This window comes from Oncorhynchus nerka, linkage group LG1 (assembly GCF_034236695.1).
Source record: "Oncorhynchus nerka isolate Pitt River linkage group LG1, Oner_Uvic_2.0, whole genome shotgun sequence".
NCBI lineage: Eukaryota > Metazoa > Chordata > Actinopteri > Salmoniformes > Salmonidae > Oncorhynchus > Oncorhynchus nerka.
The window spans coordinates 27,265,823-27,293,275 of record NC_088396.1 but is presented as its reverse complement, the minus strand read 5'-3'; the positions used below and the strand labels follow the sequence as shown (position 1 = coordinate 27,293,275).

Below are 27,453 nucleotides of genomic sequence, written 5' to 3'. Positions count from 1 at the left end.
TTTACATATTTTTCTTCCAAATACTCTCCTGCAACCCGCCTCACCCAATGTAGCTATTTTTCCTAAAGTATTTATATTTATATTTACTTCGGAACCGGAACCCCTCAACTGAAGCTAGCCAGCTAATCGCTAGCCATGCTAGCGGTCTTCAGCTAACCGGTCATCAGCTAACCTTCAGCCCGGAAAGCTCTCGCCAGTTCGAACAACGCGACTCTAACCAGAGCATAACGGACCTATTTATTTTTTCATCCCCGGATTCTTCACCGGATTCCCACCGCAAATGGAACATTTTTCAGCTGGATCTTCACAACTAGCTATCTAGCTATCTACGAACTGTTAGCTTGCTAGCACAGGCCTGCTAACCGTCTGCATCGCCGCATCCCAAACACCCATATTTACTTTCTATCTCTTTTTGATTTTTAATTTGTTTATACCTTCCGGAAACCTGCCTCACCCAATGTGATACGGAATAGCTATTATTTTTTATTTTTTTAGAACACACTCAAGAACCTCCAGAAGCTAACCAGCTAACTAGCTACAAGCTATTTAGTCATTGTTAGTTTTTTTAAACCTGGATAACACTCGCCAGTCCAGCTTCCCTGCCCCATCCACCGCTGCCCCCTGGACACTGATCTCTTGGCCACATAGCTGATGCACGCTGGACTGTCCATTAATCACGGTACTCCATTTTGCTTGTTTGTTTTATCTGTTGGCCCCGTTGCCTAGTCAACGCCATTTTACCTGCTGTTGTCGTGCCAGCTGATTAGCTGTTGTCTAACCTAATGTTTTAGCTAGCTTTCCCAATTCAACACCTGTGATTACTGTATGCCTCGCTGTATGTCTCTCTCAAATGTCAATATGCCTTGTATACTGTTGTTCAGGTTAGTTATCATTGTTTTAGTTCACAATGGACCCCCTAGTTCCACTCTTCATACCCCTGATAACTCTTTTGTCCCACCTCCCACACATGCGGTGACCTCACCCATTACAACCAGCATGTCCAGAGATACAACCTCTCTCATCATCACCCGGGGCCTGGGCTTACCTCCGCTGTACCCGCACCCCACCATACCCCTGTCTGCGCATTATGCCCTGAATATATTCTACCATGCCCAGAAACCTGCTCCTCTTATTCTCTGTCCCCAACGCTCTAGGCGACCAGTTTTGATAGCCTTTAGCCGCACCCTCATACTACTCCTTCTCTGTTCCGCGGGTGATGTGGAGGTAAACCCAGGCCCTGCATGTCCCCAGGCACCCTCATTTGTTGACTTCTGTGATCGAAAAAGCCTTGGTTTCATGCATGTCAACATCAGAAGCCTCCTCCCTAAGTTTGTTTTACTCACTGCTTTAGCACACTCTGCTAACCCTGATGTCCTTGCTGTGTCTGAATCCTGGCTCAGGAAGGCCACCAAAAATTCAGAGATTTCCATACCCAACTATAACATCTTCCGTCAAGATAGAACTGCCAAAGGGGGAGGAGTTGCAGTCTACTGCAGAGAGCCTGCAAAGTAATGTCATACTTTCCAGGTCCATACCCAAACAGTTCGAACTACTAATTTAGAAAATTACTCTCTCCAGAAATAAGTCTCTCACTGTTGCCGCCTGCTACCGACCCCCCTCAGCTGCCAGCTGTGCCCTGGACACCATTTGTGAATTGATCGCCCCCCATCTAGCTTCAGAGTTTGTTCTGTTAGGTGACCTAAACTGGGATATGCTTAACACCCCGGCAGTCCTACAATCTAAGCTAGATGCCCTCAATCTCACACAAATCATCAAGGAACCCACCAGGTACAACCCTAACTCTGTAAACAAGGGCACCCTCATAGACGTCATCCTGACCAACTGGCCCTCCAAATACACCTCCACTGTCTTCAACCAGGATCTCAGCGATCTCATTGCCTGTATCCGCTACGGAGCCGCAGTCAAACGACCACCCCTCATCACTGTCAAACGCTCCCTAAAACACTTCTGTGAGCAGGCCTTTCTAATCGACCTGGCCTGGGTATCCTGGAAGGACATTGACCTCATCCCGTCAGTTGAGGATGCCTGGTCATTCTTTAAAAGTAACTTCCTCACCATTTTAGATAAGCATGCTCCGTTCAAAAAATGCAGAACTAAGAACAGATACAGCCCTTGGTTCACTCCAGATCTGACTGCCCTCGACCAGCACAAAAACATCCTGTGGCGGACTGCAATAGCATCGAATAGTCCCCGTGATATGCAACTGTTCAGGGAAGTCAGGAACCAATACACGCAGTCAGTCAGGAAAGCTAAGGCCAGCTTCTTCAGGCAGAAGTTTGCATCCTGTAGCTCCAACTCCAAAAAGTTCTGGGACACTGTGAAGTCCATGGAGAACAAGAGCACCTCCTCCCAGCTGCCCACTGCACTGAGGCTAGGTAACACGGTCACCACCGATAAATCCATGATTATCGAAAACTTCAATAAGCATTTCTCAACGGCTGGCCATGCCTTCCGCCTGGCTTCTCCAACCTCGGCCAACAGCTCCGTCCCCTCCGCAGCTCCTCGCCCAAGCCTCTCCAGGTTCTCCTTTACCCAAATCCAGATAGCAGATGTTCTGAAAGAGCTCCAAAACCTGGACCCGTACAAATCAGCTGGGCTTGACAATCTGGACCCTCTATTTCTGAAACTATCCGCCGCCATTGTCGCAACCCCTATTACCAGCCTGTTCAACCTCTCTTTCATATCGTCCGAGGGGGAGACACCCTGGACCCAAACTGTTACAGACCTATCTAAGGTCTTCGAAAGCCAAGTCAACAGACCATCTCGAATCCCACCGTACCTTCTCCGCTGTGCACCCGTGACCGGCTCGGAAACCAGATTGCACATCAGCCACACTCAAGGTACTAAACGATATCATAACCGCCATCGATAAAAGACAGTACTGTGCAGCCGTCTTCATCGACCTTGCCAAGGCCTTCGACTCTGTCAATCACCATATTCTTATCGGCAGACTCAGTAGCCTCGGTTTTTCGGATGACTGCCTTGCCTGGTTCACCAATTACTTTGCAGACAGAGTTCAGTGTGTCAAATCGGAGGGCATGCTGTCCGGTCCTCTGGCAGTCTCTATGGGGGTGCCACAGGGTTCAATTCTCGGGCCGACTCTTTTCTCTGTATATATCAATGATGTTACTCTTGCTGCGGGCGATTCCCTGATCCACCTCTACGCAGACGACACCATTCTATATACTTTCGGCCCGTCATTGGACACTGTGCTATCTAACCTCCAAACGAGCTTCAATGCCATACAACACTCCTTCCGTGGCCTCCAACTGCTCTTAAATGCTAGTAAAACCAAATGCATGCTTTTCAACCGATCGCTGCCTGCACCCGCATGCCCGACTAGCATCACCACCCTGGATGGTTCCGACCTTGAATATGTGGACATCTATAAGTACCTAGGTGTCTGGCTAGACTGCAAACTCTCCTTCCAGACTCATATCAAACATCTCCAATCGAAAATCAAATCAAGAGTCGGCTTTCTATTCCGCAACAAATCCTCCTTCACTCACGCCGCCAAGCTTACCCTAGTAAAACTGACTATCCTACCGATCCTCGACTTCGGCGATGTCATCTACAAAATTGCTTCCAACACTCTACTCAGCAAACTGGATGCAGTCTATCACAGTGCCATCCGTTTTGTCACTAAAGCACCTTATACCACCCACCACTGCGACTTGTATGCTCTAGTCGGCTGGCCCTCGCTACATATTCGTCGCCAGACCCACTGTCTCCAGGTCATCTACAAGTCCATGCTAGGTAAAGCTCCGCCTTATCTCAGTTCACTGGTCACAATGGCAACACCCATCCGTAGCACGTGCTCCAGCAGGTGTATCTCATTGATCATCCCTAAAGCCAACACCTCATTCGGCCGCCTTTCGTTCCAGTACTCTGCTGCCTGTGACTGGAACGATTTGCAAAACTCTCTGAAGTTGGAGACTTTTATCTCCCTCACCAACTTCAAACATCAGCTATCTGAGCAGCTAACCGATCGCTGCAGCTGTACATAGTCTATTGGTAAATAGCCCACCCATTTTCACCTACCTCATCCCCATACTGTTTTATTTATTTACTTCTCTGCTCTTTTGCACACCAATATCTCTACCTGTACATGACCATCTGATCATTTATCACTCCAGTGTTAATCTGCAAGATTGTAATTATTTGCCTACCTCATGCCTTTTGCACACATTGTATATAGACTCCCCCCTTTTTTTTCTACTGTGTTATTGACTTGTTAATTGTTTACTCCATGTGTAACTCTGTTGTCTGTTCACACTGCTATGCTTTATCTTGGCCAGGTCGCAGTTGCAAATGAGAACTTGTTCTCAACTAGCCTACCTGGTTAAATAAAGGTGAAATAAAAAATATATTTTTTTATTTTTTATTTTTTTAATTGCGTTATGCCTTGACAGCTTATGACTCCCAACAAATGGTAGATGAGTAAATCTATTTCAATTCAATCCCTTTTTGACAGCTCACCTTTTGATTTGACTGAAACCTTCCATACATATTTGCTTATTGTAGAAATGACCAGAAAGGGACTTTTTAAACCTGAATGCCAAAACCTTCAAGAGATAAAGGTGCTCAACGTTTATCCATGTTGCATACCCCACCATAGCATTAGACAGCCATGTCTTCTTCCCTGGAAAATATAAATGGTTGGGATTGATATCGTTGGGATTGATATCATTTAAATGCTTACAGACAGGGTTGTCTTACTATTTTTTATCATTTCTGGTGGGAAAAATTATTTGACTGAAAATTGTTATTTATTCGACCTTTTTTAATGTAAATCCCCAATATGACCTAGATATTAACATATGTTGTAGCTTAGACCCTACTTTTATATCATCTAAGGGTTTTGTGTTGTGTACGCTATGCTCTTGAATACAGGGTGGGTGTCATGTTTTGGCTGATAAATGTACTAAAATGTGAATACAATTTTTAAATGTCAACTTTCAAATGGTACAACAAAGATGGTTGGAAGTCCACACATCAGAGAATGTTTACTTGAATGGAAATATCTGTTACATTTTTGTGGTACTAACTAGAAGTTTAAATGTACATTTCAACGGTGTACCAGCTAAATTGCAGTGGTCTGAAGGGACAGGTTCAGTCTATGAATATGATTGAAATGACCCCCCCCCTCTTCAAAAGCATGGCGTCTCAATCGTTGGTCGGTACAACACAACCGCAGATGATGTGAAGGATAGTTTAAGATACGCCATATGCGAATATGAAATCCAAGTTTGTGTTTTTAGATCATTTACATCATTTTTTTCAAGAAATTATAAATTAGTTTGACAACCCTGTCTAAGTTTTTAAATGATATCAATCCCAACCATTTTGATATTTTCCAGTGAAGAAGACATGGATGTCTCATGGTATGTTGGTATGCTAACTGGCTACACTTTGAGCACCTTTATCTCCTGAAGGTTTTGTCATTTAGGTCCAAAAAGGCACTTTCTGACCACTTCTTCCACGGGAAAACAATGTTTGGGAAGTTTTGTTTAAATAAAAAGGGATGCAGTCAAAAAGTAATTTGAATTCAAATGTAATTCCCCAGATAGCAAGTGATTTGATAAATGACATTTGGAAAAGATTTGAGATAAAGACCAAGGGCCTTATGAAAGGAGTTGACGATCTCCATAGGAAGAGAGAGAGATGGAAACCAGATGGGTTTTCCTCCCCTAGTCTGTTATATGACAGACATTGAGAAGAGCCATGTCTGTGTTATCCTTGCTCTGTGAACTAATGAGAGGGCATATGGTGACATGAGTCATGTCATCCATGGTAAACACCATAACCAACACAAACCCATGGGATGGACTTTGAAGTCTGAGTTTTCTTGAGTCCTACCAGGACATGAATTGTGATAAAAAGGTGTGTTTGTGTGCTGGGGAGAGGGATGTAGAACCATGTTTCAAGTTTGAGCACTTCAGTTCATCGGTCTCCTCCTCCAACCTTGAAATATATAATCCACTCACACACCCTAGTGTGGCAGCATGCCTCAACTGCTTTTCCAAACCAGCACCTGTGTTGGTTTACTGTAAGCGCAGAGAGAGAGACAACCGGAGAGTCCTATGCACGACCACACCTCATCTTACTCCCAGTCCACTGAAAGAACAATGTGGAAGGTACACTGAACTTTATTGTTTATTAATCACCGTAAATCACTCCACACTTTTCTCCTACGAAAGTTAATGACAAGTCAATAACATATTGGAAAGCCTTTAGAACGTACCACTTTCTACTTATTCACATCACAACTCAACACTCGATGAAATATGTTTAAACTGTTCTGATTTGTTGACCTCAGCTTGTTTTGATACTCCCAGTGCATCACATGACAGGCAAATCTTCACCAGATGTACAACTTTAATTCTTTCATTTCAAATATGTCACAGAATTCACTTTTTGAATGTTTTCTTGGACATGGTGGACATGGTAGAAAACAAACACTTTACTTGAATATGGATGTGGGCCCTAATCTATAGATTTCACATGACTGGGCAGGGGATTGGCCTGGGAGGGCATAGGGTCCACCCACTGGCGAGCAAAATTGGTTTTTCCCCAGAAAAGGGCTTCATTACAGACAGGGATATTCCTCAGCACCCCCCTGCCTGCAGGTGAAGAAGCCGGATGTGGAGGTCATGGGGCGGCGTGGTTACACGTGGTCTGCGGTTGTGAGGCCTGTTGGACGTACTGCCAAATTGTCTAAAAAGATATTGGAAGCAATTTATAGTAGAGAAATTAACATTCAATTCTCTGGAACAGCTCGGTTGGACTATACTACAGTCAGCATGCCAATTGCATGCTCCCTCAACATTTAAGACATCTGTGGCATTGTGGATGGTGGATAGATTATCTTGGCAAAGGAGAAATGCTCACTAACAGGGATGTAAACAAATTTGTGCACAAACATTTAGAGAAAATAGCTTTTTGTGTGTATGGAAAAGTCCTGGGATTTTTTTTTTCAGCTCATGAAACATGGGACCAAGACTTTACATGTTGCTTTTATATTTTTTTGTTCAGTGTAAATCAAGCTGACTTTGAATTATCTAATGCAGTTTGAAGTGGGCCTTCTGCCATGAATAAGAATGAGGAGGGATGTAGGGAACCATTAAGAGTAATGGTGCTCATAGCAAGGGAGTGATGGAGGGAGAGAGAAAGAGACCGAGGGGGAGAAAGATATACAGAGAGCGAGAGAGATTAAAAAGAGAGCACTTTAACCGCAACACCAGAGTAGGTCCTGGTGACCAGTGGTAGCTTCTGTGTGGGTCGATAAATATGAGCGGGGCGTCTATCAAGTGCCGCTGGAGTAATTGAGTCTGGTGGTGTGCATGAAAAGTGCCAGGGCAGCAGAATAGATAGGTGATATTTACAGCGTGTGATCAACGGAGAGCCCCTCCCTATCACTCTATCCCAGAGGAGTCTGGTCACTCCTGCTGCAGCTCTGCACACTCCCAGGGACTCCAGACATGCCTTGTAAATATCCCCACCGCATTGCCAAGCTGACGCTAAACTTCAGGACCATGATCGACAGTTTCTACTGGCCCCAGCCATCTTTTCCTTTATGGGATAGATGGGAGGGGGGGGGGTTGGTTATTCATGTGTAGAAATATTATGTTGTATCCGTACCCATTGGATGCAGTGATCACAATATAGTGGCTATATCTAGGAGAACCAAGGTTCCAAAAGTGGGGCCTAAAATAGAGATCATCAAAAGTTTTCTGTGACTCTTATGTGGAGGGTGTAAAACATATTTGTTGGTCTGATGTGATTTAATAAGGAGCATCCAGATGCTGAACTTAATGAATTTATGAAATTGCTGCTTTCAATTATTGATAAATATGCACCTGTTAAGAAACTGACTGTTAGTACTGTTATGGCTCCATGGATTGATGAGGAATTGAAAAACTGTATGGTTGAACGAGATGGGGCGAAAGGAGTGGCTAATAAGTCTGGATGCACACCTGACTCAACTGCAAATTGAGAAATGATGCGACTAAACTTAGCAATAATAATAAGAAACTGTGTTATGAAGCCAAGAACAATGATCAAAACACTTTAGCATATTTTAAATGACATTATGGGCAGAAAGACATTCAACTTCATCTTTCAATTAATCAGATGGCTTACTCATCACAAAACCATTTGATGTTGCCAATTATCTTAATGATTACTTCATTGGCAAAGTGGGCAAACTTAAGCGGGAAATGCCAACAACGAACAGTGAGCCATCATATTCATGCATAAAAAACGAATAATGAAAGAAAAGCATTGTAAGTTAGAATTTTGCAAAGTTAGTGTGGGACAGGCACACTAGACATCGACAACTTAGGAGTGGCCATACACAGTAGACTTCCATCTATCTGTCCTATATTTTAATCTGAGTCTAGGAGGAAGGTTTTTGTCCTCAGGCCTGGAGGGAAGCCAAAGTCATTCTGCTACCCAAGAGTGGTAAAGCGGACTTTACTGGTTCTAACCACAGACCAATCAGCTAGCTGCCAGCTCTTAGCAAACTGTTGGGAGAAAGTGGTGTATGACCAAATACAATGCTATTTCTCTGTAAACAAATTGACAATAGACTTTCATCATGCTTATTGAGAAGGACACTCAACATATACTACACAAACGACTGATAAGATTGTTTGAGCTGTACTGTTTTCAGTGTAGCCTTTGATATTATTGACCATAACCTGTTGTTGAGAACTTGTGTTATGGCTTTTCAACTTCTGCTATGTCGTGGATTCAGAGCCATCTATCTAATAGAACTCAAAGGCATCTCTGTCAAACATGTAGGGTGTGGTGTACCGCAGAGAAGTTCTCTAGGCCCTCTACTTTTTTCCCCTTCTATTTTTACCAATGACATGCTACTGGCATTAAACAAAGCCTGTGTGTCCATGTATGCTGATGATTCAACCATATACACGTCAGCAACCATAGCTAATGAAGTCATTTGAAATCCTTAACACGGAGTTGCAGTCAGTTTTGGAATAGGTGGCCAGTAATAAACTGGTCCTGAACATCTCTAAAACTAAGAGCATTGTATTTGGTACAAATCATTCCCAAAGCTCTAGACCTCAGCTGAATCTCTAGTAATGAATGGTGTGGCTGTTGAACAAGTTGAGACTAAATTACTTGGCGTTACCTTAGATTGTAAACTGTCATGGTCAAAACATGTAGATTCAGTGGTTTTAAAGATGGGGAGAGGTCTGTCCGTAATAAAGCTTTTTGACACCACACTGCTAAGAAAGACCTAGTTAAGCTGCAGCTGGCCTAGAACAGAGTGGCACATCTTGCTCTTAGTTGTAATCAGAAGGCTAATTTAAATACTAGGCATGCTCTCTTGCCTATGAGTTGATGAGACTGACTGCATCACTTATTTTTTATAAGAAACTATGTGTTGAAAATTCCAAATAGTTTGCATAGTCAACTTACTCACAGCTCTGACACACACACTTACCCCACCAGACATGCCACCAGGAGTCTTTTCATAGTTCCCAAATCCAGAACAAATTCAAGAAAGCGTACCATATTATATAGAGCCATTATTGCAAGGAACTCCCTTCCATCTCATATTGCTCAAATGAACAGCAAACCTGGTAAGAAAACAACAACAGATAAATTAACACCACGGCACAGCGTCACTCCAGTATCTGACCTAGATATTTTGTGTGATATGTAGGCTATGTGTGCTGCTTTTAAGTGTGTGTGTGTATATTAAGAAAGGAGTCAGACCCTTGACTTTTTCCACATGTTGTTACGTTACAGCCTTATTCTAAAATGGATAAAATACTTTTTTCCCCTCATCAATCTATACACAATAGCCCATAATGATAAAGCAAAAATAGGTTTTTACACATTTTTTCAAAACAAATCAAGAAATACCTTATTTACATAAGTATTCAGACCCTTTGCTATGAGACTTGAAATTGACCTCAGGTGAATCATGTTTCCATTGATCATCCTTGAGATGTTTCTACAACTTGATTGGAGTCCACCTGTGGTAAATTCTATTGATTTGACATGTTTTGGGAAGGCACACACCTGTCTAAGGTCCCACAGTTGACAGTGCACGTCAGAGCAAAAATCAAGCCATGAGGTTTACGGAATTCTCCGTAGAGCGCTGAGACAGGATTGTGTCGAGGCACAGATCTGGGGACGGGTACCAAAACATTTCTGCAGGATTGAATGTCCCCAAGAACACAGTGGCCTTCATTCTTAAATGGAAGAAGTTTGGAACCACCAAAACTCTTCCTTGGTCAGGGAGGTGACCAAGAACCCGACGGTCACTCTGACAGAGCTCCAGAGTTCCTCTGTGGAGATGGTTGTCCTTCTGGAAGGTTCTCCCATCTCTGCAGCAATCAGGCCTTTTGTAAAAGGAGGCCCAAACTGATGCCACTCCTCAGTAAAAGGCAACTAAAGGACACTGACCATGAGAAACAAGATGCTCTGGTCTGATGAAACCAAGATTGAACTCTTTGGCCTGAATGCCAAGTGTCACTTCTGGAGGAACCCTGGCACCATCCCTACTGTGAAGCATGGTGGTGGCAGCGTCATCCTGTGGGGATGTTTTTCAGCAGCAGAGACTGGGAGACTAGTCAGGCCTTGAGTGGCCCAGGCAGAGCCCGGACTTGAACCCGATCGAACATCTCTGGAGAGACCGGAAAATTGCTGTGCAGCGACATTCCCCATCCAACCTGACAGAGCTTGAGAGGATCTGTAGTGAAGAATGGGAGAATATGTGTATGTCAAGCTTGTAGCCTCATACACAAAAAGACTCAAGACTGTGAACACTGCCAAAGGTGTTTCAACACAGTACTTTTTAAAATATTTGAATACATTTTCTACAATTCTAGAAACTATTTTTTTGTCATTATGAGGTATTGTGTGTAGATTGATTGGAAAAAAACAATTGAATCAATTTTAGAATAAGGCTGTAACATAATGTGGAAAAAGTCATGGTGTCTGAATACTTACACAATTCACTGTAGATCTGTCCTTGAGCAGTTCTTGTTTATTAATGTTCTGTCATGTTTCATGTTCTGTGTGGACCCCAGGAAAAGGAGCTGCGGCTTTCACTAATGGGGATCCTAATAAAATAGCAAATTATTTGATGGATTGCAGTATGGTAACGAAATGAAGGAATCATAGCTTGTCGTCGGAAAACCACTCATCTCTCCTAAACCCGCCCTATGATTGTACAAATATGCTCAGGCGGTATGGGAAAATGTCTCCTGTACGTAATACATTAGCATGAATGATGTTCATGCCTTTTGTTATGTCTGCAGTGCATATTGTGAAGCCCGAGGCAATCTCGACTGGTAGCGGTTCACACTTCATTAACTGAAGCAAAACACTTTATGTGACATTTTATACAATACATTTTGACAGAGTTTGTTTTTTCAGCTGTCCCCGTTGGGAAGTGAGTCTTTTTTACGTTGGACCGAGAACCGGCGAGCCCCTACCCCAGCCGCCTGGGGAAGTGGAAGTTCAAAGATGCACAAGCGCACACACACACACACACACACACATAGCCGAGTTGTCTTACCCCCCTCTTCCCCTTCGCTGTGACAAAGTGAGGATGGTGCTGTCGCATTGGCAGCCATTCAGTCCCTGACTCTCACATCGGCCCCACAGAAAGCCTTTCAGGGCTCCACAGTGCAACAACTGCTGTGTTTTATTACAGCGTGAAATGGGGAGTGAAAGGGCTCCAAGGCTGGTCCTACTTACCCATGCAGAATGTGTCACTTTTTTGGAAGGACGATAAGGACACAAAGGGAGAGTCGGGAGCACAAATGCTTTTGTTGGGAAACTGCTACAGCCAACTGCTTTGGTGGAGCTCTGGCCTCAACCAATAGCCAAAGTCCTTGTATACATCTGGGAATGAGAACAGTTCAATTCAACATCATTTAGTGTACTAACTTGCATGTTTATGCATCATAGAACATTTTCATGTGGTGTTGTTATGCCAACATATGTTAGCCTGGATGCCAGTCTCAGACTTTAGCTTCAACACCATCTCAGGCTGGCACCCAGGTTAACTAGACAGATGCAGCATGTCTATCCCAATTACCCGCCTTCCCTTCCATGTTGTCTCTGCCCAGCTGAGATCTCCTACACTGAATAAAAATATAAATGGAACATGCAACAATTTCAAAGATTTTACTTCGTTACAGTTCATATAAGGAGATCAGTCAATTGAAATGAATGCATTCGACCCTAATCTATGGATTTCACTTGACTGGGAATACAGAGATGCATCTGTTGTTTAAGGCACAGATAGTGCCTTTAAAAATTATAGGGGTGTGGGTCAGAAAACAACCAGTCAGCATCTGGTGTGACCACCATTTTCCTCATGTAGTGCGACATCTCATTCGCATAGTGTTGATCATGCTGTTGATTCTGGCCTGTGGAATATTTTCCCACTCCTCTTCAATGGCTGTGTGAAGTTGCTGGATATTGGCGGGAACTCAAACACGCTGTCGTACACGTCAATCCAGAGCAGCCCGAACATGCTCAATGACATGTCTGAGTATGCAGGTCATGGAAGAACTGGGACATTTTCAGCCTCCAGGAATTGTGTCCTTGCAATATCGGGCTGTGCATTATCATGCTTAAACAAGAAGTGATGGCGGCGGATGAATGGCACAACAATGAGGCTCAGGATTGCGTCACGGTATCTCTGTGCATTCAAATTGCCATCGATAAAATGCAATTGTGCTCGTTGTCCGTAGCTGCCCATACCATAACCCCACCTTCATCATGGGGCCCTCTGTTCACAACGTTGACCGCAAACCGCTCGCCCACACGAAGCCTTAGACGCTGTCTGCCATCTGTCCGGTACAGTTGAAACCAGGATTCATCAGTGAAGAGCACACTTCTCCGGCATGCCAGTGGCCATCGAAGGTGAGCATTTGCCCACTGAAGTTGGTTACGACCCCAAACTGCAGTCAGGTCAAGACCCAGCTGAGGACGATGAGCATGCAAATGAGCTACTCTGAGACGGTTTCTGACTGTCTGCACAAACTTTCTTTGGTTCTGCAAACTGTTTCATCAGCTGTCCAGTTAGCTCAGGGGTGGGCAATTCTGGTCCTCGATGGCTTGATTTGGTGTCAGTTTTGCCCAAGCCCCAAATAACACACCTGACTCTAATAATCTCCTAATCAAGATCTTCAGTTTAGAATGCAATTTGATTAATCAGCTGTGTTTGCTAGGGATGGAGAAAAAGTGTGACACCAATCAGGCCCTCAAGGACTGGAGTTGTCCACCCCTGGGTTAGCTGGTCTCAGACCATCCTGCAGGTGAAGAAGCCAGAAATAGAGGTCCTGGGCTGACGTGGTTACACAGTCTGTGGTTGTGAGGCTGGTTGGACGTACTGCTAAATTCTCCTAAACAACATTGGAGGCAGATTATGATGGAGAAATGAACGTTAAATTCCCTGGCAACAGCTCTGGTGGACATTCCTGCAGTCAGCATGCCAATTGCATACTCTCAACTGTGTTGTGTGACAAAACTGCACATTTTAGAGGGGCCTTTTATTGTCCCCAGCACAAGGTGCACTTGTGTTCCTGTGTAATGATCATGCTGTTTTCAGCTTCTTGATATATTCCACACCTGTCAGGTGGATGGATTATCTTGACAAAGGATAAAATGCTCACCTAACAGGGATGTAAATAAATTTGTGCACAAAATTTAAGAAATAATATTTTTTGTGCGTATGGGACATTTCTGGAATTTTATTTCCACTAATCAAACATGGGACCAACACCTTACATGTTGCATTTATATTTTTCTTCAGTAATGGTTCAACCCCATGTTAAAGACTCACTCAATCCATTTTCACTTTCCCTATAGATCTAATTGTGATGAAGCATAAAGGGGAGTGCAAAGACTGATCCCAATTTGTAATTCGAAAAAACATCTCTCTTGCCTTTCTTCAACCACTGGAATGCATTCCATCTTAATTCCTGCCATGCTCAAATGCACAAGATCTTTCATTGGGAAAATTTCTTCAACCACTGGAATGCATTCATTGCCATGCTCACAAGATCTTTCATTGGGAAAATTGGCTTGATTCCGCAGCTTACATGTGTATGCTCAGTGATTTGTAGAGGGGATTTTAGGCCTTTGGCATGTGCCATGTCTGTTGGCAGAGGTTCCTTTAGACTAGTGAGACTGCTGGAGCAAAAGCCATTGCCTCAACACCTCAATGTGTCAGCATGGTTTCTCTGGAAGGAAGACTGGCTGCCCATTTAGTGCTACTACATGTACTGTAGGTGTTCATCAAATCATATTCCCATGCAGTATGTGGGGATAGTGACATTGCAAGACTCTTATTTCAGTTTTTCCCACTGTGTAATTCTGTGGAACCCACAATGGTTTCTTTTGAATCTCCAGGGGTTCTTTCTGAACTCCTGCTCATCACATACTATAGCCTATACTTGTTTTTAGGGGAAATATGAACTACTGCTTCCCTACTGCCTCCTGTCTCCCTTTTCTCAGTCCTGTATCTCCTCCTTAACACTTCAGTGTCCAGATGATCTTCTTTCAAACCCGCTCCGTGGGAGTGGAGTGGAGTGGAGTGGAGTGGAGTGGAGTGGAGTGGAAAAGCGAGACCGAGCTTAGCAAGTTTTAACTGCGAGACCACAGTGTGTAATTGAGAACTGTCAGGCAACCCAAATGTAGGGCCCTGATTGCGCCATGTTCCTCCTAGAAGCCAGGTTTACACTTCAACATGTGCCTGCCCTACGCACTCCATAAAAAGCAAGTCAACTTTTCACTGGCAATGGCATAATAAAAACAGAGGCTGCTAATGAGCTGATTAAAGACACATAAACACAGCTCTCTGACTAAGGTGTAATTTCTTATGTTGCCTTTTAAGACAATCTTATTCTCATGCAAGTGTCTCTGTACCATATCAGTAAAACATGGGCACATACTGTTTTACGCTCATCGAATGACTCTGTCTCTCTATATATATCTAATAGGTAATGTTCTCTGAGATTGACGTGAGACATCCAGAATGCTCTGGCCAGAAGTTCACTACCTAGCTCTCATTTCTCCTCTCACGGAAGGTCTCCATCTCTGGTTCATCAAAGATGATTCCCCCCTGCTGACCAACATATTGGACTTTCCCATACGAGGAATGCGGTGGTGGAGTCTGACAGTTAGCTGCTGGGTCTCTGTATTGGAGCTGGGTCAGAGAGCCTAAATTGAATGGGGCCGAATGGTCACTGTGGTTTGGGCCTGTCCCAGTGGCTGCCCAGAAGCAGCAGCCCAGCAGTGGTTCCTCTCTGGGAGACTCTCCTACTGGCTATAGCAGTACCACTGGTTCTGTAGCAGCCAGCTAGCAGCACCCGGAACACATCAGCCTCCAGCTACTCTATCCTATGAAGGTTCTGAACACATGCCCCTTTTTCTGCGGTGGCATCTGATGCCTGATTCCCTTGGACATGCATGAACTTTCATGTTTTATTACATTTAGCCTTATTGAGTTTGATTAGTTGAGGGCGAGTGGTTGTATTTACAGCGAGAGGAATTTGTCCATTATTGGTGTATTTTCATTTAAAATTCTTCATCCGATATGTTGGGCTAAACGACTTGCCCTGCAGTCTCTTCTAGGATCCTCTTTGATCCCGCGCCTGCGCCAATCATCCACTAAATAAGTTCCACATGTTTGAAAAGGGAATCCCAAGAACATTTTAACTGGGTGTATTATCTATTAACCATCCTCTCCGTGTACAACTGGAAGCGGTGGGGAGGGAGAGAGGGCGGTAGAGAGGCTGTATCGGGTTCAGACATGAGGTGGTGGAGAGAGCTGGTGAGGGGGGGTTGGGGTTTATGCTGATGCATTTTTGTAAGGAATTTGTCAAGGGCAGAAGAGCCAGACAAAAAATGATAGCTATTGAGTGGATTTTGGGAGTCACAGCGACTGTGCTCTATTCTGAAACGAATCCGCTTTGGCCCTAGGCCTGTTACCTTCTTTTGTAGAAAATTGTTGATGTTCTTTGAAAGTATGTGGGGATTCTGTGACAAAGAGGTGTGAATGCTGATTGTGGTGTGTACCATGTGTGAGGTGCTTGGCAGTCAGAGAGGGAGCGAGACAGAAAGAGAGCAAGGGAGAGCGAGAGATAGCACCCTCTCAGGCTTCGCTCACACTAAGCTCTTTAATGTGGCTGACTCTTTGAAGCATTGACACCCTTCCTTCTCCCTTTCATAGTGCCTGGAGCCCTGCAAGGAATCCTGGGACCTGAAGGAAAATCAGTGCCAGGACTTATGTGAGGTACGTATGTCACTATTGCCACCGCCTCTGAGTTTGAGTGCTCCCTCTGGAGTGGGGAAAGTCTGAGGGAACGAAGAGCGTCAAGCAAAGTAAAGTGGAGGCTCTTTTTTTCTCTCTACTGTAATGTAATGTAATGTAATGGCACTCCGTGTAAGATTGAATCAAAGCTGTTTAACTTACTCACCACTCAAATTAGTCATCAGGTTCAATGTAAACAGGACAAACCCTGTTAGCTCGCTGACCTGCCTGTTCAAGCACTGGCACACTCAACGCTACAAGTCACCTGACACACATTTTTAATTTGCCTTTCCTCCTCCCCCTCCTACCTCGTCCTCTTTGTCCTCTTCCTCCCCTTCTCCTCCTCCTACCTCCTCGTCCCAATCTACCCTCCAGCCCCTCTTTCCCAAGAAGCACTATGAGTGTTTGACTAGCTGTGAGTTCCTGAAGTCTGTAGAAGGGGTGAAACAGGGGGACTGCTCGGCCCCTGAGAAGGCCAGTGGCTTCGCTGCAGCCTGCGTGGAGAGCTGTGAGGAGGATGGAGAGTGCTCCGCTGTCAAAAAGTGCTGCTCCAATGGCTGCGGACACACCTGTCAGACCCCCAAGAACCTCTACAAAGGTACAATGACACGTACTGTACAGGCGCCGTATGTGACATCATTGGGTACAACACTAACGCTAGTTACTGTACACAGACCTTTGTCAGATTCAGTTATTCCAATGAAGCAGTAGCTTTCAGCGCCGTAACTTTTTTCCTTGAATATTGTAAATCATCTTCTGTTATTATTTAGCAAGGCTATGCCTTTTTAGTGTAAGTGTTTGTGTATGCACGATATACCAAGTTTCACTAGTAGTGCTGCAAAATCCATTTAGCTATGCAGTGAACCATACATTTAATTTGATTCAAAATAGACCAATATTTCACTTGAGTTTCTTTGTCTCCACATTCTGTACATGCTGTATTTTATGATACATCCAGTGTGTGAAATTGTTCTAAATCTGCTTTAGGCTCACAAAAGAACAGATGCATAGAGAGAGAGGGAGGGAGACCTCCAGTAAAACTGATTTAATGGCACTGCCTGAGGTGGATGTTCAGAGAGAAGAGGAGAGCGCACAGCCCATTGTGGAAGAGCGAGAGAAGACTCTCGGTGCCTCTGGGCCAGGAGATGGAAGCTGGATCTTCTTCAGTTGTGTTTGTCAGCAGCACACTGACTCTCTCAGGCTGCTGACAGCCTTGGACCATTTTTTATTTATTTTTATTTATTTCACCTTTATTTAACCAGGTAGGCTAGTTGAGAACAAGTTCTCATTTGCAACTGCGACCTGGCCAAGATAAAGCATAGCAGAGTGAACAGACAACACAGAGTTACACATGGAGTAAACAATTAACAAGTCAATAACACAGTAGAGAAAAAAAGGGGAGTCTATATACAATGTGTGCAAAAGGCATGAGGAGGTAGGTGAATAATTACAATATTGCAGATTAACACTGGAGTGATAAATGATCAGATGATCATGTACAGGTAGAGATATTTGTGTGCAAAAGAGCAGAAAGGTAAATAAATAAAAACTGTGGGGATGAGGTAGGTGAAAATGGGTGGGCTATTTACCAATAGATTATGTACAGCTGCAGCGATCAGTTAGCTGCTCAGATAGCTGATGTTTGAAGTTGGTGAGGGAGATAAAAGTCTCCAACTTCAGCGATTTTTGCAAATCGTTCCAGTCACAGGCAGCAGAGTACTGGAACGAAAGGCGGCCGAATGAGGTGTTGGCTTTGGGGATGCTCAATGAGATACACCTGCTGGAGCGCGTGCTACGGATGGGTGTTGCCATCGTGACCAGTGAGCTGAGATAAGGCGGAGCTTTGCCTAGCATGGCCTTGTAGATGACCTGGAGCCAGTGGGTCTGGCGACGAATATGTAGCGAGGGCCAGCCGACTAGAGCATACAAGTCGCAGTGGTGGGTAGTATAAGGTGCTTTAGTGACAAAACGGATGGCACTGTGATAAACTGCATCCAGTTTGCTGAGAAGAGTGTTGGAAGCCATTTTGTAGATGACATCGCCGAAGTCGAGGATCGGTAGGATAGTCAGTTTTACTAGGGTAAGCTTGGCAGCGTGAGTGAAGGAGGCTTTGTTGCGGAATAGAAAGCAGACTCTTGATTTGATTTTCGATTGGAGATGTTTGATATGGGTCTGGAAGGAGAGTTTGCAGTCTAGCCAGACACCTAGGTACTTATAGGTGTCCACATATTCAAGGTCGGAACCATCCAGTGTGGTGATGCTAGTCGGGCAAGCGGGTGCAGGCAGCGATCGGTTGAAAAGCATGCATTTGGTTTTACTAGCGTTTAAGAGCAGTTGGAGGCCACGGAAGGAGTGTTGTATGGCATTGAAGCTCGATTGGAGGTTAGATAGCACAGTGTCCAATGACGGGCCGAAAGTGTATAGAATGGTGTCGTCTGCGTAGAGGTGGATCAGGGAATCGCCCGCAGCAAGAGCAACATCATTGATATACACAGAGAAAAGAGTCGGCCCGAGAATTGAACCCTGTGGCACCCCCATAGAGACTGCCAGAGGACCGGACAACATGCCCTCCGATTTGACACACTGAACTCTGTCTGCAAAGTAATTGGTGAACCAGGCAAGGCAGTCATCCGAAAAGCTGAGGCTACTGAGTCTGCCGATAAGAATATGGTGATTGACAGAGTCGAAGGCCTTGGCAAGGTCGATGAAGACTGCTGCACAGTACTGTCTTTTATCGATGGCGGTTATGATGTCGTTTAGTACCTTGAGTGTGGCTGAGGTGCACCCGTGACCGGCTCGGAAACCAGATTGCATAGCGGAGAAGGTATGGTGGGATTCGAGATGGTCAGTGACCTGTTTGTTGACTTGGCTTTCGAAGACCTTAGATAGGCAGGGCAGAATGGATATAGTCTGTAACAGTTTGGGTCCAGGGTGTCTCCCCCTTTGAAGAGGGGGATGACTGCGGCAGCTTTCCAATCCTTGGGGATCTCAGACGATATGAAAGAGAGGTTGAACAGGCTGGTAATAGGGGTTGCGACAATGGCGGCGGATAGTTTCAGAAATAGAGGGTCCAGATTGTCAAGCCCAGCTGATTTATACGGGTCCAGGTTTTGCAGCTCTTTCAGAACATCTGCTATCTGGATTTGGGTAAAGGAGAACCTGGAGGGGGGGGTGTTGAAGCATACATTAATATATTCTGAAAGAATGGATGTACAGTAAAGGCAGTGTCATGGCCTGGAGATTCACAGCCTGTGTGGATGGAGAAAGATAAAAGGAGATTTGCACATGTTTTAATTTGCAGTCTGCTTTAAGTCATGTTTGAATTCCAATCCTGATCTCCATTGTTGAAGGTGTAATTATGTGCTTACGGTGTGGAGAGAGTAATTGTTTCTGTATGTGCACAAGTGTGTGTTCAAGATGATCCATAATGCTGGAAGCCATTATTCTGACGCGAGCCGGGTGAAATGGAGTGTTTCCCCCCACGGAGATCGCTCTCAGATGTGTGTTTGTGTGCCCTGTGTGTGTGTGCAGGTGAAGGTCCCCAGCGAGTGTGTGACAGTGGAAGAGTGCGCTGTAGAAAGCAGAGCTCATTGTGTGTGTTATGTCTTTTGAACACAAATACACAGAAGACGACTACAGGGCCTTGGTCCCATATGTAGAGCTTTTTTCTTGATATCAATAGAACCCAGTGATATTACATACTATTCACTAGACTGTAACGTCTTCTTTTTTTGTTCAAAGCTGTACTAGCAAAGTGGAGTTTTGAATAAGTTGTCTTTTCCCTCAGCTATGATGGGTTGGCAGTCATTTGTGATAGATGGTTATTCTGTCACCATAATGGAGATCACTGAGAGACCAGTGTGGAAAGGCAGTCTTGTTCTCAGCCCCGTGTCCTTGTGTAAATATGTCAGTCTTTACTTATGGTCTCTCTCCCTCTGGAGACGCTATGATGCTTGATCCTCACACTCGCCAGCCAGCCAGCAGTCGTCCTCCCCAGCCATTCACAGCTCCACACCCCTAATGGATTTAAAAGATTGAACAGTGCATGACCATCCTGGGGTATGGATGTATTGCTGCCTCTGTGCTCCAAAACAAAGACAGTCATTTGATGCACGTAAAATATGAAGCATATCTTTACTGTTAACCGTCAGAGACCTATGTAACCATGTATATTGATGACTCTGGGAACCATGGCATGACACTGAGCACTCATCAGTGTTTGAAGTCTATGGGAGGCCATTGTACTACAATCACCTTTTGAATAATGTATTGTTGGATGTGTTCCTCCCACCTTAATTGGTGCTTGTTTGCCACGGCCCCAGTAATTAGCCAGGTCATTTTGACAGTGTGTGCGTGAGCACTCAGCATTATAATCCAGGAGCGTTATTGTTGGAATGCACAATACATGAATGAATGCTCAGCTCTTGATGACTGTTCATCAAGGCAAACTTCATGGTTATGTTTTTTAGATGGGGCAGAGCAAGCATGTGGCCATTGGAAGATGAATCCTGCTAGTACGATTCTTGGATGGGATCTGACCCCATAGGGGTAATCTTTGTAGGGGTGCGAGCTAAGAGCGGGTTTAGGGTTTGTCTCTTTGCTGCGTGTGGATGGTTGTTGGATGTGGAGACGGGATGTGTGTGTGTGGCTGAGGGAAGATGAATCATGGCGAAGGGAGTAGGAATGCTGTGGTATTGTGTTCGTCTCACACACACACACACACACTGGAGCTGTGAAACATCAGCACAATGGCACACAGCTGTTACTCTGTGTAGAGCCTCTATCTACGAGACTCAAGACTGACTCTGTGTCTGGCAAATGGGCCCACCTCCATCTCCCACCCAGTATTCAATGAGTACTAATCAATCACGTTAAAAATAATCAATCGAGATGTAACAAGTTGAAGCAGCCTGCTTATGCAGCACAGGCAATTCAACACTATTTTCAGCACCTTGTTTGCAGTTACTTTGACTTGAGTATGTGTGTTTATACTGCGTGCATTTCATGAATGCAGAGCAGCGCTAGGCGCTCGCTCTCCTCGGTTCGAGGGGAGAGGTCCTTGGGTAAGTAAGTGTGTGAGAACGGCAGGTGATTTATTGAGAGGTGTGGGATTTATTCAGTGTTCTTCTGTACTCCTGAACGCTGCATTTCCAATCTCCATCTCATTAACACTCAGCCCGATGCTCAATCAACAACTCACTACATCTCAGCTGAAATAAATCCTCCAGGAGAGAGTTAGTCTGTCATGGACACTCACTTTTCCCTACACCGCACACTTAATAAATCGGATTTATCGCACATGGGCACATTGACAGAGTTTAAATGGGTTGAATGTGAGGGACAATGAGGCAAATGGATTGTACACATGTGTGTGCGTCTGAGTGTGTTTTGACATGAAGAGAAGATAATGTAAGCTCCTCGGCTTTCCACTACCTCACATACCCAGAGGCTAACTATCTGTGTCCTCCCCAAAGAGACAGCTGGTAAAACATGTTCTCTCTATCCAAGAGTATATCACGGTCCGTCACAGCACAATGACCATGATATTGACCCAGTGGACAGTGTCTCGGACAGTGTCTGTCAATTTCAAATCTGTGCTGTTTCTCCCAAAGTCAGTCTCACAGTGATGATGTTATATGTCTGTCCTCAAGCAAAGATTATCTATTTTATTGACAAGATAGCCAAGTGACCGCTCTAACAATGGAAATACATGTCCTCAGTGATTGAAGGCAGGCGAGATCAGGTGGGACCATTCTAGACAATGAGAGGGCAGATACGCGTGTGAACAACAGGCATAACGAAGTGTTTTTTTCTCAAAGTTGGTGATATTAGTACATTTATAACAGCCTAAACATTACGAGACTTATATTCATTCAAATAAGCCTCACGTAATTCTACACTCTCATAGACCTCCATACAAAAAAGGACTTATCTAAATCATCTGGCTTCGCCTCTTCCTCTCTGCTTAAAGTCACTCACAGTGATGATGTCATGCCCCATTCTCTCCCCCTGCTCCGTCTCACAGTGATGTCAATGACTGTTTTCAGGAGCACCCCTGAAGCCCAGAAAGGAGCTGGTGTTTGTGGAGCAGCCGTCTGGAGGCCTGGTGATCCGCTGGTCCTCTAAGTTCAACATCTCTGTGGAGCCTGTACTGTACGTGGTGCAGCGCCGCTGGAACTATGGCATCCACCCCAGTGAGGACGACGCCACAGAGTGGGATACCGTGGCACAGGTAGGGCACCACACCAGGCTCCTTCTCTGACTACCTCAATGCTGCTGGAGGATTTCTCTTTCATTCACATATAGTATATTATAATCAAATGTCCTGTTTAGTTATCCTAAATTAATAACATGGTCAGTACTTTTTAGGAAGATGAAGAATCAGTGATGCATTATTTGGTGGAAAAACCAACCCTAAAACTAAACCATAATATGTTTTACACAAAAGAGAGACATAACAATGTCGGGGTGGTACTCCACAGCTGTGGAAGCACTGCACTCAATCACACTGTCGCACACTGTTGCACATTCCTTAGTTGCAGTGTCTTTGAAAGTTTGGCAAAGAGAAACAGACAGATGACTGATGTGGCAGCAACACTCACACGAACTGCGACCCTGTGTGACCTTTAACCCCTGTGTGGCTGCTCTCTCCCATCTGTCGCTCAGACTACAGAGGAGCGCATCCAACTGGCCGACATCAGAGCCAGCAGATGGTACCAGTTCAGAGTGGCTGCCGTCAATGTACACGGGACCCGCGGGTTTACTGCCCCCAGCAAGCACTTCCGCTCCTCCAGAGGTAGGCTGTGTCTGGGAGAGTGTGGGGGTTGTGTGTGTGTGTGTGTGGCCCCTACTCAGTGTCAGTTCCTGTGTGACACCCTATCCTTACATTTACTACAGTCAAGGGCTATGAACAGGTGGAGACTTTGGGACAATCCATCACAGCCTGATTTGTCTCAGTAACGGCCAATTTCCCCATTTTGTTCATGGACAAATTGTGTTTTTTTGCATATTTGTGAGTGTGTCTAACTTTTGCCTGAAATTCAATCCACCCTGCAGTGAGGGGAAACACCCACACTGCAGGAACGTAACATTGTTCCTGTGCTGGAATATTCTGCAAGATTACTCCCGTAATGCTCACATTTATTAACCTGTTGCCTCTACTTAGGACGCTTGCGTCCCAACTAGAGCTCTGGAAATGCAAATGCGCTACGCTAAATGCTAATAGTATTAGTTAAAACTCAAAAGTTCATTAAAATACACATGCAGGGTATCAAATTAAAGCTACACTCGTTGTGAATCCAGGCAACAAGTCCGATTTTTAAAATGCTTTTCGGCGACAGCATGAGAAGCTATTATCTGATAGCATGCACCAATACACTACAACAGAAAAGCACAGCAGGGGACGTAAACAAAATAATTAGCATTTCGGCGTTACACAAACCGCACAATAAAATAGAAAACAGTCATTACCTTTCACCACTTTGTTGGCACTCCTAGATGTCCCATAAACACTATTGGGTCTTTATTTCGATTAAATCGGGCCATATAAAGCCAAGATATCGTTATATGTAGACTGTGTGATAAACGAAAAAAAACAGCGATTTCACAACGTAACGTCATTTTTTAAAATTCAAAAAGTAGACTATAAACTTTCACAAAACACTTCGAAATACGTTTGTAATGCTACTTTAGGTATTAGTAAACGTTAATAAGCGATAAAAATAATCCGTAGGTGATGTAAATATCATTAGCTGTCGTCTTGGAAAAAATTTCAGGAGAGAGCTCTTCCGGAATGATCTGGGCGGAGACCGGAGGTAAGCGGTGCCCCTCTTTCGGTTCAACCAAGAATCAAAGATGATTAAATTCACAAGACTCTAGACAACATGGGGATGCTGTGGGAGTTGAATGCTCGGTCTTATCTAATTCGGCTCACTGTTAACAATTGCTGGAAGTGGCGCAAGGATATTTATTTCCATTTTCTGTGATCAGGTTTTCCTGCGCTTTCCGATGTAACGCACGTTATGTAATAGCCACAGTCGTGATTTAACCAGTTTTAAAAACGTCCGAGGGTTTCCTATCCACACATTCTAACCATATGAACGTACTATATTCCTGGCATGAGTAGCAGGGTGCTGAAATGTTGCGCGATTTTTAACAAAATGTTCAAAAAAGTAGAGGGTCGACTGAAGAGGTTAAAAGCAAATCACAAAATGGTTTTGGCACAGTATCTTTAAATATCCATCACAACCATACGTAATCTGTTTATTTTTCTTTCTCCTATCTAACAAACCTGAACCTTAAATCAGATTATTAAGCATTCCTCGCCCCTCCGTCCCTAAAGTTGTCCGCTGAGCTAAATGGAAATTGATGCTCACTGATGCCAAACAGAACATAGAAAGTCATCAGAAACCCCTGTGCGTGCAGAACATGTGCTTTTCTCCATAGCGATGCAGCCACACTTTTGTACGTTTAACTCTTCAAAGGTGGGGCTTTCCCTCTTTACAGCTGTATAAAATGTCATATGTCCAAATTAGTCAGGATATTGCAGGTTTCAACTGCATGTAAGTTATTGTCTGGCTTCCAGGGAGAATGAGGTAAGGTAGGCTGCTCAGTGCTTCAGATCTGTGTTACAGATTAGCATTGTGTTTGATAGTGGGCTGAGACTGTGCTGATGCCTGTACTACTCTGAGTGTTTCTATGTTGAATGACTCTAAACAACCCTTTAGTCTGGATTACAGGTTTATGAATGTAATATTGTGTCTAGATTTCATCTGAGGTAGAGCAGATAGTTTGGTTTGAGGTGTAGAGGCAGAGCTGTGAGCAACGTTCTGCAGTTCAGTTGATTTGGCTCCGGGTTTGGCCCTTTGTCTGAGTTCTTGTGGTGTGTTTGCTTTACCAACATGGGTAGAGATTTTGTCTAGCAGGGACCACCTTTGTCTTCGTCTTCAATATGAATAGCTGAGGAAGTAATGAAGGCATTTCTTTTTTTACATAGTCTATGACAAGATTGTGGTGCAATATTCACCAGGGAAGCAAAATGAAGTACCTTGCTTCATCCTCATATGTTTTGTGGTAGTGGTAACTGTATGCTGCCTGAATGACCTTCCTTGTCATTTATATTCTAACATGAAGTCCCCTGGGTGTTCTGACAGGCTGCGTGACATCACCAGACACCAGGTGGAAACAGGATTGTGCTGCAGGCCTGGAAACTGACCTCCAATCAGTCCCACAACGCTGATGGATGGATGAGAGCTGTCACATGATGAGCGATTGATTCTGTCATTCCATTGTTATTTACATAGCTCAGCCTGATCATCTGATTGCAATTTCGCACCACCATACTTTGTTTGGGCAATTTGCAAAAAACTCACTGCTTATTTATATAGCGTGGATAACATTAGCTGGTTCACTCGGAAACGATGCGTCCAATTGCACTTTGAAACCACCCCAAATGTGTTTCAGGTGGGAGAAGGAAGAAAGGGGAGATGAGCTAACAGTAACAGGGCTGTAGTCTCCATTTTCTCAGTAATAGGCCTTTCCCTCTGGTCTGGCGCCCTGCCTCTGCCTGGCCCTGCCTCTGCCTGGCCCTGCCTCTGCCTGGCCCTGCCTCTGCCTGGCCCTGCCTCTGCCTGGCCCTGCCTCTGCCTGGCCCTGCCTCTGCCTGGCCCTGCCTCTGCCTGGCCCTGCCTCTGCCTGGCCCTGCCTCTGCCTGGCCCTGCCTCTGCCTGGCCCTGCCTCTGCCTGGCCCTGCCTCTGCCTGGCCCTGCCTCTGCCTGGCCCTGCCTCCGCCTGGCCCTGCCTCCGCCTGGCCCTGCCTCCGCCTGGCCCTGCCTGGGACCCATGGCCTGACATCAGTACTGACTATATGCGGCAGCCGGCAGCAATCCTGGGGCAGACCCCATCTGGCCAGGCTCTTAACAAGCTCTGAAACATCATCTTACACACACACTTGGATGCACACACATGCACGCTAGGTAGACTCAAGTTAAGATGGAATGTGAAAGTGAGCAGCATGTGTTTGGTGACCATTGAGCCGAGCTCTCTGTCCTGTGTAACGCTGTCGTAGACGTGACACCTGTCATAACATTTCATGACAGATTGTCAGTGGTGGACTAATAACTTTACACCATCATACTGGCTGGGCCTCTCATATGGGCCCGTCTTATTCTGGTCTCTCAGCTGCACTGCAAAGCTGTCTTAACTGGTGCAAATGTATCCTGGTTAGACACATTAAACCAAACTTCTGATATGATTTTAAGCAAGGATAAACACATTGTGGTTTAAAAGTGATCGTCCATTTGAATGAATCTCAATATTTAGTTGATTAGTGTTTTTTCATTGGTCTGTGAGTCTCCAGCCACTTATTAGCACCAAAAAAACATCGCAGCTGTCACTTTTCTGCCGGCGCCGTTATTTGTGGTCGTTCCCAAATTGTACAAACAAAAACAGCTCCATCATGATCTCTTTCTGTCTTCCATTAAGAAACAATAGTCTTTCTGTGTCTAACATTATCCTCCTCACTCAGTCCCTGAATTAAAGCTTAACAGCTGGAGGGAGAGAGAAGGAGAACTGCTGTGGATTACATGACATTAGAGTACTGTGTTCCTGGTCTCTCTCCAGATCCCGCCGCCCCTCCCAGACCAACCAGCCTGCATGTTACTAACATGACGCTGGGTGCTGAGGGGACGGTGACAGTCCATCTTAACTGGACCCTGCCCTCTGAGCCCGACATCCCCGTCCATCACTACAAAGTCTTCTGGAGCTGGACTGTTCCCGGGAAGTCGCTGGTGCCGTCCAAGAAGAAGAGGAGGAAGACCACCAACGGGGTAAGCATCGGCTCTTCTCTTCCCGTCTGGGTGATGTGTCTGCGGGTTGGGAGGCTAGACACCCGAGGGCCTGGATGGGCTGATTGGATCAGACCCATCTCAAGCTCAGCCTCACTCCCCTAGTCTCTGCACTGTAAATAAGAACCACAGGCCCCACAATGGAAAAAGATCAGCAACGTAAGCCATTTAAATACATCAACTCTTAAAGCAATCGCTCATGTTGCACGGCACACTGCCCTTTTCATTGTTTTATTTCCTCAAACTAATTAAATTACCCTTAAACGCTTGGTTAAGCTT

General features: G+C 44.8%; 1 protein-coding gene across 1 annotated transcript in view; it reads left to right on the top strand.

Moving 5' to 3' along the window:
* The window catches only part of LOC115128466 (anosmin-1-like), a 63,612-nt gene that overhangs the window by 20,671 nt on the left and 15,488 nt on the right, over positions 1–27,453 (top strand). Inside the window, exons 3-7 of the mRNA XM_029658326.2 lie at positions 16,250–16,312; positions 16,706–16,928; positions 22,378–22,562; positions 22,997–23,126; positions 26,951–27,156. Of these exons, the coding sequence (XP_029514186.1) occupies positions 16,250–16,312; positions 16,706–16,928; positions 22,378–22,562; positions 22,997–23,126; positions 26,951–27,156 (807 nt within the window). The remainder of the gene's footprint in view (positions 1–16,249; positions 16,313–16,705; positions 16,929–22,377; positions 22,563–22,996; positions 23,127–26,950; positions 27,157–27,453) is intronic.